The sequence below is a fragment of the Opisthocomus hoazin genome, chromosome 7 (genome assembly GCF_030867145.1).
Source record: "Opisthocomus hoazin isolate bOpiHoa1 chromosome 7, bOpiHoa1.hap1, whole genome shotgun sequence".
Taxonomy (NCBI): domain Eukaryota; kingdom Metazoa; phylum Chordata; class Aves; order Opisthocomiformes; family Opisthocomidae; genus Opisthocomus; species Opisthocomus hoazin.
In genome coordinates, this window is record NC_134420.1 from 36568454 (window position 1) to 36586029 (window position 17576).

Below are 17576 nucleotides of genomic sequence, written 5' to 3' on the forward strand. Positions count from 1 at the left end.
CGAACAGGGAAACCTCCTCCCCATCATCAGGGATTTGGAAATGATCGAAGACATGGATAGTGTCACGTTTTAGGATTAGCCTAACAGCTGCAATCTGATGGAAAGCTAGGTCAGTCTGGCCAAGAAAACAAAAGCAGCTTTCATTAGTACTGCTCACTAATGAGATAATGCAAATCTGTGGTCAGGAGATTCTGAAAGCTAAATGTGGCCATTTCCGACTGCTTTGCTCTGAGCCACTTCTAGCCCTGCTCTAGTGAGCAGAGCACCTCCGAGAGAGGTGTCTGTGTCAGACGGGCACTGCTCACCGAACACGACAGGAGGTGGACCAAGTCCTTTCCAAGACCCTGGAAGTCTGTTCTGTCGCTGCAGTGAGCATAGGGGTAGTGCAAAACTCTGATTTGACAGTCTTAATTATTTTATGTACTAAAACTATTTACAGTTGTATTACACTTCAGAAAACCTGTTGCTTTTTTTGAAGTAAACAACTAAGCCTTTCAACAAAACGAACCAGTTTTCCTACCTCTTGTGCCGAAATACATGTAAACAGCAAACACAAACTTGCAGACTGCCATGTTTTGTTCTGTTTCTTTTTGAAGGTCCTACTACTGTCTACCATTCTTCTGCCCATTTCTCATGTCCCAATCATGGCTGCAGAGAAGCAGCTGCTTTTTTCAGCATCCCTGAACACAGCCATTACACAAAGATTCCTGCTTTTTAATAAAACTGAGTTAACCTAACACTTCCAGGGCAAAGCCTGTCAGTATAGTCTATACAGTATCTCCAGTCAATAAAAATTTAGTCTGGGGTTCCATTGTACTGGACAGGGACAGATTATTCTGTCGAGAAACACATAAATCCCTGCGTGACAGGGATACAGACGGATGGCTGAATTTTATCACAGCTAGCTCTATCCATATTTTCTGCTACACCTGATGAAAAACTCTGGAATTTTACTGGCAACTGTTCAGTGATAAAGCAGTATTGCAACAATTTATTGGATATTACCATAGCAGCGAAAGAGGTAAGTGATTTTTAACTATTTTAAAGGATTATTTTCCCTTTGTACTCCCCTTACAGGATATGCCCGTTATAACTTCATCCATCTAGTAAGGGCTCAAGTGCCATCTGTATGGCACACACCAGACAGTGTGACTGGTAAGTAGAAACCTGCCATGAAGAATCAGTTCCTACCTTTTTAAATGAACTAAAGAAATTGGGCACATTCTACTAGTGGGGAATAAAAAAAAAAAGAAAGAAAAAAGAAGTAGCAATGGTTTGTACGGAGGCTTAAAAAAAAACCTCTCAATTTCAGTCTTTGTACAAGACGACTTCTCCAATTTTTGAAAAAGTTTACAGGAAACCCATAATCACAAAAACTTTAATACTGTAGGCTACACTGACTTGATGAGATTTTTCTCTCCTCTCTATATAGGTTTTCTGAATTAAAAACTGTAAAGTTGGGTGCCTTTCAAAAAAGAAAAAAAATCAACAAAAAACACATGAACAAGAAGAACCACCAAATCAGAAACAGCAGTGCTCTCTTCTACACACCTAAATTCTTGCTTGCTCAGTTTGAAACTGCCCCCTCCCCCCCGCCCCCCCCATGAAAAAGATAGCCAAAAAACACCCTGAGGTAGTGACTGTTTGTCAAAATACAGGACTGGCACTTGTAATTTAGTTCCCTTCCTTTCACCAGAGGCACATTAGCAGCGTCCATTTGCCACCAACATCAGCAAAGATACTTCCATTTTACCAAGAGATTGCTGAACCACACGCCTTTAAGCTCTCTCGAAGCCTTCCCCTTCTGTGTGATGGCACATGTCAACTACTTACTACTTCCTAGCGCCCTGGGGAAGCCGGTTTCTCATTTTGGGCTGGTGCACCGAGAGCCACTGGGCACAGATGGCCTTCACGACATCATCTCCGCTGTTCTCAGCCAGCTGTCGCACGTGCTGGACCAGCTGCACTGCACGCGTCTTCTGCTGTCTCACCGAGACTAGATAGGCAGAACGCAGCTTGTTGCACATCATGTAGGCCTGGATCTGAAGCAGAAGAGGCAGTCAGAACTTGGTTAGAAAGCTGTAGTAAACTAACAGGACAAGCTTAAACAAGGATTCACTGGAAATACCCAGTTCAGAAGTGTGTTGTACGAGGTAGTAGCAGCGTATTACGAAGCAGAGTACAGCACAGAGCAGATTCCAGTGTAAAAGATAGACAGGCAGTTGTATTTTGTCTTGTGGAAACTACTATATCACCAGCAAATCAGCATCAGGAATCCCATCTTGTGCATTGATTTACCATATCCTCATAGCAAAGAGTCTAAACCAGTTATTTTCTTCCATTGCTGGTGCTAGAACAGCTTGCATCTTTCAGTGATAGATCTTGCATAAAGGCAGAATGAAAAGCCCACTCTTCTATCTACATACAACAGTGAGCTTGTCAGTTGGAGCAGGACAGAGGACAGTCACAAATCCTAAGATTTTATTCCCAGCTATGCCACTCAGGATCTACGACAATCCACAAACGCTGAGCCGCAAACTCTTCATCTATAAAAGAAGCATCTGCAGTTCACATGTTTAACTGTGACTCTCCAGTGCCTTGACCAGCTGGTATGAAAGCTAACAAAGAAACCAAGTAGTTTAGGCCTCGCTTACTCTAAGAAAAAAAAAAGGGCATCAGAATTGGAGAAGTTTTATCCTTTAACTCTCGATCACAACAGACGTAGTATAATCCTGAAACAATAAGCCGACACGGTCATCTTGGAGATATGTCGATCCTCATTAGCCATCTGCCATTACTAGAAACATACATGCACCTATGTGAGAAGTTGGATAACAAAACCAACAAAGTTACCAACGCGCCTCTCAAATACTTCTCCTCCCACTATAACAAATGCCTAGTCCTCACTGTGAGGACTGTCAAGGAACTTCTAGGGGTAACATCAATCGGTACCTTCACGTCACAGCTCTACAGTCATAAACACCACAGACTCAAGCAATTCACTGTGATTTCTACAGTCTAGGAAGCGGCCTTCAAACCTTTGGCTTGAGTGAGGATGAGAGAGAAGGCGGCGAAAGAGAGCACATAGCCTGCAGACCAAGACTGGGCTGTTCAGCTCCTGCTGAAGGAGTTCCTCTGCTCTGCTTTTGCTTACCTTGTTTTCATCACTGTCCATATCCTGAATGAGATTATCGAGATCCTGTATCCAAAGAAGGGAAAAGGTGTTTATATCCAGAGTGACTACGGTTTGCAAACCTTTACCCCGCCAGGGACCAAACCCCTGCACAGAGGAAGGGCTGCTGGACATCATGCTACATGGTTACACTGCCCCAGTTGTGAGTGCTGCAGATGGAGAAAATACAAAGTCCAGTTCTTCCCTTTACCAGGGCTTCTCCTGCCCACCACGTCTGGGGCATATCCCTAGAGAATGCCATGAGCCTGGGAGTCCCTCATGGACATGGCTTGCATTGCATGAAATGGATTTGTAGGTTCTCTGCACCCCAGCAGGAGCTGGCTTCCATGGCCCACCCTGACCCAAGCGGTGGACTGCATCCCCTAGCCTCATCAGTAGAACTTGATAGAGAGCACCTCCTTCCTTCACTGGGATGGAAAAGACACTGTGGTACACAAAGGGAATCTTAAAATTGTTTCCTGTGGAAGCAGGAGGTTTCTGCCTCCGCACATCCTCTGTGTTAGCCAGGGAAGCCTCACCAAAGGGAACGCCTCCCACCCCAACCAGGCGCATCTGGCAGGGTCCGGTGAAGCAAAGGTTCTCTCCCTATCATGGGTACTCATTTGGGAAGCGCAGGGTAGGAGCATGCTACAGCCACTTATCATTTTGTCTCAGAGTAACTTGCCTAAGGCAAACCACACACTCCCACCTTTACACAACGCATGTAGTACAGGGCCAGAAGATATGAAGGACTCACTGAAAGAGCAGCACAGGCACCACAGGATGGTTTCCCTGGAGCTTGTATTGTATATACCCATTTTGCTTCAAAAGGGACACAATGCAGGATAGAATTACCTCAGCAGGAATGTTCTTGAACTCATTTAGACAGTTTAGGATAATGTTGTCCCCATCATTTTTTGCTGCAACTCCAGACTCGTTGACACACTTGTGGAGCTGCCGGATCTCACTGTACTTCTGCTGCTTCACCAGCTGCTTGGCCACTTTGCTGTACACTTCTGTAGCCTCCAGCTGGAAGTCCTAGAAGTAGTTGGAACGTCAGAGCAACATGTTGAATGTTCTCAGCAGGTTTTCTCACAGGGAGTCTATACAACTGAGACAGTATCTCCTAAGGACAGAATATCACACCATGCTCCATAAAGCCAAAGCTGTTTCGGGGGCATCCGATTTTCCAGTCACCTCTGCTCAAGGCTAGCTTAAAGGTTTTCTATAATCAGACTAGTAAAACTCCAATTTTGCTCAAGAACAAGAGCGCTGTTACTGCCTCCTTTTTGGGGGTGGCAAAAAATCAGTTTTATTTCTTCCGGCAAAAGATCTTTCCTAGGTCCCTACCCACCCCTCCCTCCCTTAGCAAGCTCCCACTATATTCCTCCAGCCACTGCACCAGCAGCCACCCTTTGTGTACTCCGAGAAATAGGAGGCAAGTGACCATTGTACACCTCCCATATGAAGGAAGAGATGATAAAAGCTGCCGACTGATCCTGCAATGAATAAGGCAAGAAAAGAGAAAAGAGGAAGAAAACAGAAGAAATGCTAGGCAGCTGGACTCACTGCTCTGTTTTTACTGGAGGGTAGTGAATGCTGCTGCTAAGAAGCACGATCTTTCTAAGGCTCTCCATCTCACTACAAACAGACGTTCTGCCTTGTACATCCTGACCTGAAAGGAGGAACAGGGCCTGCCATATCCATAAATACTCTTTCAGTGTGCCCTGCCATACCCTCTGTCCCTCCTGACAGGCGGCAACTGCAAACTGCACTGCCTGAAGCAGCATCTTTTAGCAGCTCCTAATCTAGGGATGAGAAACACACAGAAAATTTTGGGGGCTCATTAGCTACGCTGACTGATAAGCACCTCAGCTTCTACTCAGACACAAGGAAGGAGAGATCCCAGAGTGAGTTTAAAGTTAGCTTTACTCTCTCAGCCAGGAGAATAGTACAGAGATAGCCCTGGCCTTATTTATTCACTGTGCCTTTGCACGGCTATCATGAACTGCAGGGAGCTACCAAGTCAGAGCTCCCTGCTCACATCTGTGATTGTGGTTTGCCAGAGTAAAGTCACTGAACAAGGCGCACAGCAAAGGGAAAAGCTGTACTTAATTCCTTTGTAGGATCCAATTACTTTGGAAGCGTCCTACTGAAGTAGCATCTTAATTTCTTTACCAAGCTTTTTCCAAATAAATGGACATTTAAGACCTGAACTAGTGACTTTCCTCACAAGAGGTTTTTCTTCTGGTGGATTAAAAGAAATTTTGCAAAAAAGGTCTTTTGCTTAAACAATTTATGCTTGCAGGAGTTACTTCTGTAATAATAGTGCTTGTTACATCAAGTTTTTCCCATACCTGAAGGACTCTAAATGCAATCCCAAATCCCTCCTCAATGTTTTTGCCTTCCAACATGACCTGAAAAGATAGGCATAGACAAGTTTGGGGATGTACATTCCTTTTTAATTACACACAGTTAAATAATAATGCATTTCCAGATTTTGCCCAGAGGCCAAAAGACAACACATTACTTCAACAGAAAACAGCACCATTCCAAGAAGTAGAGCAAATACAGGGTCTGTTGTCACACACTGATTCCCTGTGGGACACTGAGCAAGTTACAGATGGAGCCGAGCTGAAGTTAAGGAGTGTCAGAATAATAGCAGTTAGAATAATAGCATCCTTGCTTCAAAGCACAATAGGATGTACCATCAAAAGCCTGTTACTATTTGTATTTGGGATCCCCTGCATCTGAAAGTTTGAAATTTGAGTAGAGGAGCTAGAAGTTCTCACGTTCCCTGCTACTTTGCAGAAAACCATGAATTTTTCATAAACAGTAGGTTGCATATATGCACAGGTAACCTGCCCATGAAAAATACAAGAGGCTGCTCCAACCACCAAACATTTCAACCTGTATATCCAATTAATATTGTTGATGAAAAATAGAGCTGTGTTTGGAATAGCAATAAGTACCTTGCAAGCAACATCCATTTTCATGTTATTGTTTCCAAAAAGCGTGGGCAAGGAGGAACCTGTCATTTGAGGGGTTCCCGAGCTCTCACATTGATGCAGAAATTTTGTTACTTCCATCTGCAGATCAACTGTATTGATGTGCCTAGACAGATGGAAAATTCTGTCATTATTTTGAAACAGAGGAAGTTTCATTATTCATGTGAACTTAGCAATTTCTTGAACACATTTCAAAATAAGACATATTTCCAAACAATAATTACTTTAGTTACTTTTTGACTTTGTTTTTTCGCGTAGTGAAGTCTGCAGCAATAAGATACTGCTCAGATCTGTGCACTTAACATGCATCACAAGCTGAAGATGAGCCCTTGTTCACATTATTTCAAAGTGAGCCAGAGAATCTGGATCCCAAATAAATACCTGCTCTGTATTTGCCACCTCGTCACACACACTCCCTCCACCCACCCCCCCAGCTTTAAGTTAAAGTCTAGCCTAAAAAAAAAAGAAAGAAAAAAGCCCCTAAGAAAATCAAGATACAAAAGCCCAAGTACAAGAGAGAACTGGCGAAATTTAGACTTCAGCTTTTCAATACAGGGATTCAGTTACGCCTGGCACCTATAACTTGGTACATAGCTTAATGTAGTGAGTTAACCCAGCACACAGCTAAGAGGAGAGGAAAGGAAGAATAAAAGCAAGAAAACTTGTGGATCAATATATAGATGTTGATGCACTGTAGGGTTCTTATTTGTTTTTTAAATTAAAGGAAGGTAGATGATACACAGACTGATATTTTTAATAGAAACAGTTGCTCATCTCCTGTGTTGGGCTGCTAGGGGAAAAGGCAGTGGGAATCCTATACTTGCAATACGTAAAAGTCATATTTGGGTCAGGCACAGCTAGCATGTGTTAGCTAAAGCCAACTTAAACACAACCATTGCAAAAATAAAAAACAGAGACTGAAGCCTGAATTTCCCCTTCCCTATAACTGGTCTTCTTGTTCATGGATACCTCGACACATCTGTAGCAGACATTTTTTTCCGAAAAGTGAATGCCATTTTCTTCCTTCCTGAACTTTTTGAGACCTCTTGCAGATAGACTTTCAGATGGTCCTTGATCTTTAGAAGCCACATCTGTTTGCCTCCCAGTTCAGTGTAAGACTTTGCTCCATGAGTGAAAAATCTAATGCAGGTCATGGCAGCACGAACGTGATCCTAGAAGAAATATACTGAACACTAAGATGGACCAAAATACACCACTTCCACTAATCGTTGTCTGTACTGAAGTGCTCACGCAAAGCAGGCAATGCTCTGTTTTCTTTAAAACAGTAGTTAAGCTACTGCAATGCAGATCCATGACAAATGCGTAGCAGGTCAGCTTCAGTTAGGCTCAGGCCTTCCTATCTGTTTTTAGGATCGGAAAGTAGCAAAAATATACTTGTCTGTCATGCAAATTTACACCAGAGTACATAACTGAAAGTCTGACAGTATTCAACATTTCACAGAGAGACGGCACTGACCCTCATCTTACCTTCATGAACTGCTGCAGCTCATACAGAATATGGTAGTAGTTGTTTCTCTGCAAGTATTTGCAGGCTGCAATCAAGTAGACTCCCCAGCTCTCCAATCCTGGATCAATGGTTTCCAGCAAGTTCTCCAACATATGCAGTTTTCCAGTTTCATAACTTGGAATGAAGATCCCTTCAATGAACACTTCTGATGGGGATTCCTACACAAACATCACAAAGGTAGCTTGCAGCAAAGCCACTGTGGCTTGTCCATTTTCCTCGTATAGCATAAAGGAGTATTAAGTGACAGAGATCATAAAATTACTAAATCATTTACGTTGGAAGGAATCTGTAGAGGTCATTTGGTTCAAAACCCCTCTCAAAGAATGGCTTTCAAGTTAGGTCACACTGCTCTGGGCCTGTCCAGTCAAGCTCCGAGCATGACAAAGCAGGGCAATCCAACAGCCTCTCTGGGGCCCAGTTCCCATGACTAAATATTCTCACTGCAAAAAAACCTTTTCCTTATATCCAGTTGGAATTTCCCTCACTCCAAATTGTGTCCACTGTCTTACCCTTCTACTATGCATATGTGAGGTAAGCCTGGCTCTATATTCCCTAGAATCACCCACTTGGTAGTATCTTTTCTTCTTCAAGCTGGAGAAACCTAGCTCTATCACTCTCCTCATGTATCATTGGCTTCAGGCCCCTAGCCATGTTGGTGGCCTTCCATTAGACTTCTCAGCTTTGACAATGTCTGTTTTGTACTAGGGAACCCAAAACTGGGCACAGTAGTTCAGATAAAACCTCACAAGTAGTGAGCTGAGTGATATTTACTTCCCTTGACCTCCTGACTATGGTCTTGGAAATAAAGCCTCACATAATGTTACTATGGAAACAAGCATGTGTGACAACATGGCATGCATAAACATTTTTGAAAACAGATTTTTTTTTTTTTTTTTAAATCTCAGACAAGCTACAAAGCCTGTACACATAAAAACGTTTCCAAATAACCAACTGCAAAATGTTTCACCAGAAGCTTCGTACCTTGCAGCTTTAAAGTAACAATCCTCTCTAGTTGGCATGATCACTACCAGTCTCCTTGTCCAAAACTTCCACATCAAATTGTACATCTAGAGTATTTTCAAAGTCTGCTACTTAACTAGTGAAATTATTTCACTGACACTGCAAAAATATGCAACCTTTCTCTAAAGGCAAATTTAAACTGATATAAAGGACACATTTGAAAAGCAAATTTAACATGCAGATGAACATATGAGCTTAGAATGACCGATGATACAATAAGAATGCAGAGCTGATAAGACAACTTAATTTTCTATTAAAAAAAGCTCATAAGCAGACTCAAGTTAATGGAATTTGGTGATTCAAGTTGTACAGTTTCAATAAGAATTATTTCAAATAATAAAAAAGCAGTAATCAAACACAAGCACCAAAACTTAAAAAAGAAAACTGTAAGCCCCATACCCTTATCAGCTTTCAAGCTGGTGAGATGTAATAGATTCACATCTCCTCCACATCTAAGAAGCACCCTTAATCAATTAGTGAGAACCCTGTTAGAATAATTTCTAGGTTTAATTGTAATTTAGCACCAACAGAACTGTCTTCTCCAGACATTCTTAAGCCCTCCTATATCATGTAGCTTTTCTAAGGAAAAACTAGAAACCACTTTTTGACTTCCCTAGATTTCTGTACTCTGGGACATGATCCTGTGTTTCCTTATATTCCTAATGGTTACAGAAGTGCAAATGTGGGTGTCCGATTCAACAACCACCACCAAGAGACAGAGCCACTGTGATAGAGAGTAAAGCATCTAGTATCTAGTATTATCAGCATGTTAGAATTCAAAATTTTCCTTCTCTTTTCTGAACTGTATGACGGTAGTCCCAGGTTTTCAGCTCTGTAGAAAAAAGACAAGGTGCTGTTGATGCATGACCTCTAAAAAAAAATAAAAATAAAGCACCTTCTCCTCTCTAGAAGCCACTGCTTCAACACAATGCAGAAGAGAGATTAAACACAAGATGTAAAGATCAAAGTTATTTTTTTAATGTCACTGAACTCCTGTCAGTCACTGGATAGTTCATACAACAACATTTAGGACCTCAGAAAACACTTGTGCAGAAAAACACCCAGAATGCTGCATGATGCTCATTACCATCTTAGGCTGGCCTTGAAGTTCTCTTAGCTACTTTTCAAATTTCAATTCAGGTGATGGCAAATTACATTACTCACCTTATTTAACAAGTGAAGCAGTGCTTCTCTCATGCAGTCGTGCCTCATGTAAAAGCTTATTATTGCCAGATTAGTGCCATAATTATGTAAATAGAACAAGCACTCTTGATAGTAGCTGTTGTGTTGAATCTTCCCCTCACACATCATTTCCAGAGACAGACTTCTCGTTCTCAGTGTTGCTTCAAGTTCCCTCAATGTAGCAAAGTAATCATCATCCTGCCGTTAAAACACAGAATCAATAATAGGTGATGAGCAAGAGAAAAATTTTCTTTTCAATTAGATCTTGTCACTCAGCCCTGAAGCATTTCTGTCACTGTTGTTTTTAAAATAGATAGGGCTTTAGAGGGGTGAGAAGCCAGTAAGGCTTTTCATAAACACTAGATTGGAATCCCACTATCAGAGGTGCTGAATGTTGTAGCTAGCATGGCTGTTTCCAGGGACAGACAGGAGTCTTATTTATTTAAACACAATTCAACTGTCAACAGCCACTTCAATAACCCAGTTCAAACATGTTTTTTTATTCTCCTAAAATATGTACTACTAAGATGTCTATCATCATTATGATTCTGCAGTCACTTAGTACTAAAAATAATTTTTTTGAACCTCATCAGTACTTCCAGAGCTAGTCCCAAACCACGTAATAGTGCTTTTTGACAAGGAAAGAAGAGCGGGGACAGCATTTGTAAATTTTCCTTTGAAATGGCATCACCACAACATATTGTTGGGATTGAGTTTAGTTTCCTCAGACTGTAGTAATAACACGTTAACCAGTACAGCTTCTTTCTCCTCCACCAAGTATGCCCCAAATTACTACAAAACCCTATGATCTGGTTCTCAGCCACATATTCACTGAGATGAAACAGCTAACAAATATCTCAATAATATTCAGTCCTGACAAAAGAAGGAAAAAAACCCTAACACTTGATATGGTAACTTATATTGCTATAAGACTTGTATTAAAACACCATTAATTGGTTGGGCTATAGCCTGTCACAGCAGACAGAAGACTCTTACCGCAATGAGTATAGGCTTCACTGTGGACTCCAGGTACTGTATCACATCCTGGACCAGCCTTGAACCATGGTTCAGCTGGTTTAGATCCATAGGTGGCTTCAAACATCGGTTAAATTTCTCTCTTGCTGAACTTAAATTTCCAGCTTTAAGGCACGCCATACCCCAGGCATGCCATGCTCCACTTGGATCCAACCCAGATTTTGTGGAAACCTAAATTCAGAATTGTTCGTTAATACTGCACCACAGTCCTGGTATAGAAAACAGGAAAACTAGCTTATCACACAGACTGTGACCTTTTGACTCCCTAGAGCACACTTCCCATTAAAAACAACACAAAAAAACTCCGTGCTGATTATTTCGGTATTATTAGCACAAAATGCCAACTACCAAAACACCCACTATCTCCAACTGTGGAAGTATTTTTTATTTCACAAGTTTAAGCAACTATTTATCCAGCAAATTTCAGTTCAGCAGCCTTAAACCTCAGGACATTTTCACATCTGCTTTTGTAAAACAGATGATTCTTACAGCGTAGAGTTCATCAGGTTTGTGGTTTAAAAAAAAAGCAACAAGATGCTACACGAACCACCAGGAAAATTTTATTACACGTAACTTCGCTGCTCGAATTTATTCCTGATTTTCTTTAGTGGACCAGCTGCCTTCGAACATGAACCATTTTTATTCAAAATAGGCCACCTATTCCTGCTGTTTATTACCTCTTAAAAATCACAGTCTTGTTCTTAACAAACTGCAATGCCATAAAACAGAGGCTTACAAAGTCCTGTGAGCGGGAGGAAGACAAAAGATGATAAACCACACCAGATGAGCTCTGACAGATTTGCTACCATTGCTGATTTCCAAGTAAACACTTGGGAAAGGTGCTTTACTAATGTCTGCTGTGGGATTACAGACAAATGACATAAAACACACAAACTTCAGATAAAGTCCTGCCACAAAGGATGTCTCAGCCCTTCTTCCACCAGATGCAAGATTCCTCCGTTTAATGACTTTCTTGCAGTTAGTCGGTTCCAATTTTAATTGTACTGGGAAACAAGGTCCTACCCTTCCCTTCAGCACCCTCCTCCACAGCAGAAGGACTCTCCCTTCTCAGAATTTTTTTTCCAGTGTTCAGAAAGTTATTTCTTCCTCATTTAAAAACTTAATCCCAGTCTGTAACTGTTCAAACATTGTCCATTTCATACATCACATCCAACTGAACTCAGAAGGCAGAAAAGCAAAAGCCACTACAGAAGCATTATTAACACCGACATCCCTCCACTGTCATTACCTCTATAGCTAGTTGATAGTACTCTGCTTCCAGAAGCCGGTTTCTTAATCTTGTTACTGCTGCAGGGAGAAGAATCTGATCCAAAGACGGTACTGGACGGTAGGCAGCAGCAACCAAAATATTCAACACATCCACTTTGCTGATGTAGCTATGAGAAAACAAAGAGGTTAAACAAATACATACGCTTTCACTATTATCATATACTTAAAGAACTTTATGTCAAAGACAACTCTTAGAACAGTGGTTCCTAATCACCAGTATACTAGGTTTCTCTATCCATCATACTACCCTATTCCGACTGTTTTTTGCCACAATCAGTGGAACACTGGCAGATGCTGATTGCAGACACCAGCTATATGTTACCAAATCAAAACAGTATGTGTGAAATTTATATATTACACCTGCCATCTCAAGCTCTGTAGGACAAAACCTGAGGAAAGGGTAAAATGCTCATTCTCAGGAAGTACAGGTCTAAAATCCTTTACTGAAATGTAGATTGAAAGCGGATGCACAATATCAGGAGTAAAATATTTACCCCAGTCTTTATGAATTATTTCTCCCTACTCTGAGAATTTGCTCAGTAATTATTATCTAGTCATATTACCTTAATTTCTACTATTTGAACTCTTACATTATTCTTACATTATGAACTTCTCTTCTTGTTTAACAACCCTCCCACCCTCCACTCCCCAGCAAAAAAGGATAATGGTCTCGACAATACCTCAATACATCCTAGTGAACATCTGACAAATCACCTGTCACAGAGAGCAAGATCCTGGCTCCTTCCAGCTTTTACAAACATCATTTTGGCACTGAAGAGCAATTGTTTCATGATGTCCATAAGGAGACCAGCATCCACCTCAGGATTAGTGAGCCCTTGGGACAACCTGCAGCAGTGCTCTATCAGTTGGTGGCCACACACAATGCTGTCACTGTGCAGGCTAAGGATGGCAATACACAAGGAAGAGCTGGGAGCCTGACAATTCCAGGAAAGACAGAAAAACGTGAGTATTGAGGTGGCTCTCCCAAGAACTCCTTACATTGCACTCTTTCTCCAGACCTCACCTGTTCATAATAAAATTCACTGCGTACAATTTCATTCTCCTCTTCATTCAGGGAGAAAATCCATTCAAGTTCAGTTGCCTTTGGTATTCGCACCACTCTGGAATATTCATTATTAGAAGTTTCTGCAGTCAAAAAGAAAACACCAAGTAGAATCACTTCACAAGAAGCAACAAACCTGGCTAAGAACACATAACGCAGAGTTTGGGCAGAGAGGAACCTGATGAGGTTCAACAAAGGCAAATGCAGGGTCATGCACCTGGGGAGGAACAACCCCATGCATCAGTACAGGCTTGGGGTGGACCTGCTGGAGAGCAGCTCTGTGGAGAGGGACCTGGGTGTCCTGGTGGACAACAGGTTAACCATGAGCCAGCAGTGTGCCCTGGCTGCCAAGAAGGCCAATGGGATCCTGGGGTGCATCAAGAAGAGTGTGGCCAGCAGGACGAGGGAGGTTCTCCTTCCCCTCTACTCTGCCCTGGTGAGGCACCATCTGGAGTACTCTGTCCAATTCTGGGCTCCCCAGTTCAAGAAAGATGAAGAGCTACTGGAGAGAGTCCAGAGCAGGGCTACAAGGATGATGAGGGGACTGGAACTTCTCCCCTACGAGGAGAGGCTGAGGGAGCTGGGCTTGTTTACCCTGAAGAAGAGAAGGCTGCGAGGGGACCTAATAAATGCTTATAAATATCTGAAGGGTGGGTGTCAGGAGGATGGGACCAAACTCTTTTCAGTGGTGCCCAGTGACAGGACAAGGGGCAATGGGCACAAACTGAAGCACAGGAAGTTCCGTCTGAACATGAGGAAGAACTTCTTCCCTCTGAGGATGACGGAGCACTGGAACAGGCTGCCCAGGGAGGTTGTGGAGTCTCCTTCTCTGGAGATATTCAAGACCCGCCTGGACAAGGTCCTGTGCAGCCTGCTGTAGGTGACCCTGCTTCGGCAGGAGGGTTGGACTAGATGACCCACAGAGGTCCCTTCCAACCCCTACCATTCTGTGATTCTTACACTCTCGCAAAACACCGTCATCTGTAATGCTCTCATTGTGCCACTTCCTGCGAGTATCACATGTCCAGCACACAGACTGCAGAAACATTTCCAATCCTCAGCAGGCTGCCAAATTGTACCTACACTTACTCTCACCATTACCAATACCGTGTCACCAAAAACCAGCTCCAGTAACATCTTTATATGATTATCCAACTCTTATCCTACTGGATATCAAGCACAGCAACCTCCCCTCTTTAGTCTTCCCTCAGGCAGGTTATTAAATATTTCTGAGCAGGAGGGAAGTGGAAATACGAGAGCTGTGGGTTACAGCTAAAAGGGGAAACTTAAGAACCAGTTGTAAACGAAAGGATAAATTGACTTAACTGCCTGTACTTCTTTTTAGAATTCAGGTTATTTGAATACATAGTCCAGCAGCTTTAAGATTTGTAAGAAGACGAGATAACTCCTTACGTTAAGTTTTCATATAAAATAGTACTGCAGAAAATAGGAGTTTTGATCAAATGATTCAAGAAATTTCATTTCTGTGAAGTCTTTTTCTTCCCTTCGGATTAAGCAAATCTATGTTTTGAAATTAGTAACCCCTAATACCCACAAATCAAATATTGTCCGTCATCTGAGTGCAGCTGAGAATGCACATGCTCAAGCCTGTGATTGTGGTTCCTGGCAGAAAAACAATGGCCAACCTCACAGTGCTAAGAAATGGAGAATAATGCTGATTTGCTACTCTTTCCCTGATCAACTTCCTCTTCTCCCTGGAAAAACTTCAAAAAAGTCTCAAAATTCACTATTCTAGATTTCACAGAAGGACTGTTAGAGAGTGTTGAGTAACTCTGAAACTGAATGGTGAATAAAAACAAAAAAAGAAAAATGCTATTTCTGAGTTGAACTGGAAACTGGGGTAATTACAATAAACTGGGCTTGAAAACATCTGATAAGCCTTCTTCACAGTCTCATCAGGTAAGTTAGACAAGCAGAATAACACATTTTCCCTCTTAAATCTGAGGATTTCCATACTGTTTTAAGAACAGTACTACTACTGAATGAATCATATGGGCCCAGTGATGTGTAGCAATGCTGCAGGCAAAGAGAAAGACCTAACCAGGGGCAGCTGCTCAGAAACTGTATTTCAGCTGTTTCAGTCTTGCAAAAAAGGTAGCAGTAAAGTGAACTTTTGTCAACAGCAAAGAAAAAAAAAAAGCTCAAATAGACAAGTAAGGAAAAATATTCTCACTCATTTTGTAGCACAAATGCAAATTTTGCACCATGTTTCACACTACTGCTATAAGCACTTCAAATAACTGTTTTGGTCTGCCAGAATTCCACGTTAGTGTAGGAAAATTCACAGAATCACCTCAAACACCAGCCTAAGCAACAAACAGCAAATACCTTCTGAGCGAAAATGGCAGTGAAAAAGTCAACTAAGTTTTGTTATTATTCCCAAAGTGTTATGATATTAGATGTAGAAACTGAGACACCGGAGATAAATTACTGCTCCGTATTCACACAACCAGCAAAGGAGATGGAACTTGGGACACAACCAGACCGATGAGAGGGGCCTCATCCTGTGCTATGCCTAGCCAGCATAGGCTTATCAAACACCACAGCACACTGCAGCAGTATTCAGAGGTGTACTATCATGGTTTGTAAAAAGAGGATCGCTCAGCACAGCTCTGTAGTGGGCTAATTAATTCCTACTCATACCACAGCCTCCCACTGACTGTTTCTAGCATGCAAACCACATTCTCCAACTGTTGTTTTTCAGTTTCTTCCTTTCATCCCCATCCAGTACATTCAATATCGGCTCAGACATCTCTCCTAAATCTCAACTTCCATTCACAGAAATTTGGAATGCTCAATTTAAGCCTGCACATGCAAAAACCACCAGTGATATTTTGTAACTGAAGTTTTGACCACCCTTCAGCTGCAACTAGATGCATCAGCTTCCTTATCTCTAACTCTGCTGCTAATCAGGCACTTTAAAAAAATGGAAGTTTAACATTACTCCATTACTTACCTTCCACTTGGTCCTGAAAAACTCTTCTGCTGTAATAAAATGACAGAAAGAAAAATCACGCCTACTCCAGCACACCAGGGAAAACACAGTTTTAAAACAGATCAATATGGCCAGCCTTTTCAGAACAGTCTTGCAAAAACCTAACATCTCTCTCTCCCTGCCCTCTCTGACCCACTGCCCTGCCCGGACCCCTGCTGGGGTCTGGAAATCTAAGATCCTACCTCTGCATCACTGTATTTCAACTACGCTAAGTAATTAGTTCTTATAACTGTCTGTAGGAATAGTACAGTTGCACACATCATAAACAAAGCAGACACTGAGAACAAGAACTGCCCAGTATCAGAATACGTCAGAGCTAAAATTAAGGTTTTGGAATCCAGGTCTCTGTCCTTAAGATTTAGTTGGTTTTGATATACAAATAGGGCAACTATAAAAAAACCCAGACATTTAAACAATTAAAACACGACAGGTGCATTCAGGCTGACCTAATCTGGCAGCATAAGCAACCATTCTGATGCAAACCAGTTTAGGTAGAGGTGACAGCTTGTTTTTTTCAGAGATTCTTTTTCAGATCTGCATGCTATTCCTCTTTTCATAGCAAGCCTGCTGATACTGCCACAGTGGGTACTACTGTCTGAAGGCTTGCTAGCAAAAGAGGAAATGCAGCTGAAAGTGCCACTGAAAAGAGTGAGTTTTACTCTCTGTGACCCCATGAAGCCTGCTGATACTGCTATGTGAGGAGGGTCTTGACGGGGTCACAGAGAGTAAAACTCACTGTTCAGCTGCACTTTTCACCAGCTGGCCTAACACACACACGATGAGTTTCAATCCATTTCTCAGCTTAAAGCAACCACATCATGAAAATCTGTCACCATAGCTGTCCCTTTCACTAAGGGCAGTTTCAAAGCTGATCTAATCATGAACTTGCTTTTGAATCCCCAAGGGTTCAAGAAGTCATAATCAAGCAACTATGGAATAACATTAAAACACTGATATGTTCAGCAGAGCTAGTGAACATGTAATGTTAATCCAGAAGCTGAGTAAACTGCAAGAAACTTTGTCACACTGTTGTGGTTTGTGCTGAGTATGTTTTGCATCAAAGCATTCAATTCTTAGGTTTAAGGATCAATTGATTCTCAAAGAATTAAAGACTGCTGCCTGGCTCTTCAGTGTTCTTTGTAATATGAAAAGTAAACTGAGGCATAAGGAACATCCCCACACCTATCAAATGTGAAAATCCCAACAGCTGGAGGCCAAAAAGCTGATGTTATTATATTATCCAGATGAACCCCAATGCTTAT

General features: G+C 41.8%; 1 protein-coding gene across 3 annotated transcripts in view; it reads right to left on the bottom strand.

Moving 5' to 3' along the window:
• Nucleotides 1-1605: 1605 nt before the first annotated feature.
• ZFYVE26 (zinc finger FYVE-type containing 26) overlaps nt 1606-17576 on the bottom strand; it is a 50990-nt gene continuing 35019 nt past the window's right edge. For 2 of the 3 annotated variants that reach the window (XM_075425648.1, XM_075425647.1), the window contains exons 30-42: nt 16276-16304; nt 13260-13381; nt 12950-13170; nt 12195-12342; nt 10907-11116; nt 9893-10108; nt 7669-7866; nt 7150-7352; nt 6145-6286; nt 5530-5589; nt 4028-4210; nt 3155-3199; nt 1606-2042 (exon numbers count right to left, since the gene is read on the bottom strand). In XM_075425648.1, the coding sequence (XP_075281763.1) occupies nt 1833-2042; nt 3155-3199; nt 4028-4210; nt 5530-5589; nt 6145-6286; nt 7150-7352; nt 7669-7866; nt 9893-10108; nt 10907-11116; nt 12195-12342; nt 12950-13170; nt 13260-13381; nt 16276-16304 (1987 nt within the window). In that variant the 3' untranslated portion in view covers nt 1606-1832. The remainder of the gene's footprint in view (nt 2043-3154; nt 3200-4027; nt 4211-5529; nt 5590-6144; nt 6287-7149; nt 7353-7668; nt 7867-9892; nt 10109-10906; nt 11117-12194; nt 12343-12949; nt 13171-13259; nt 13382-16275; nt 16305-17576) is intronic. The other variant, XM_075425649.1, reaches the window with a different exon arrangement.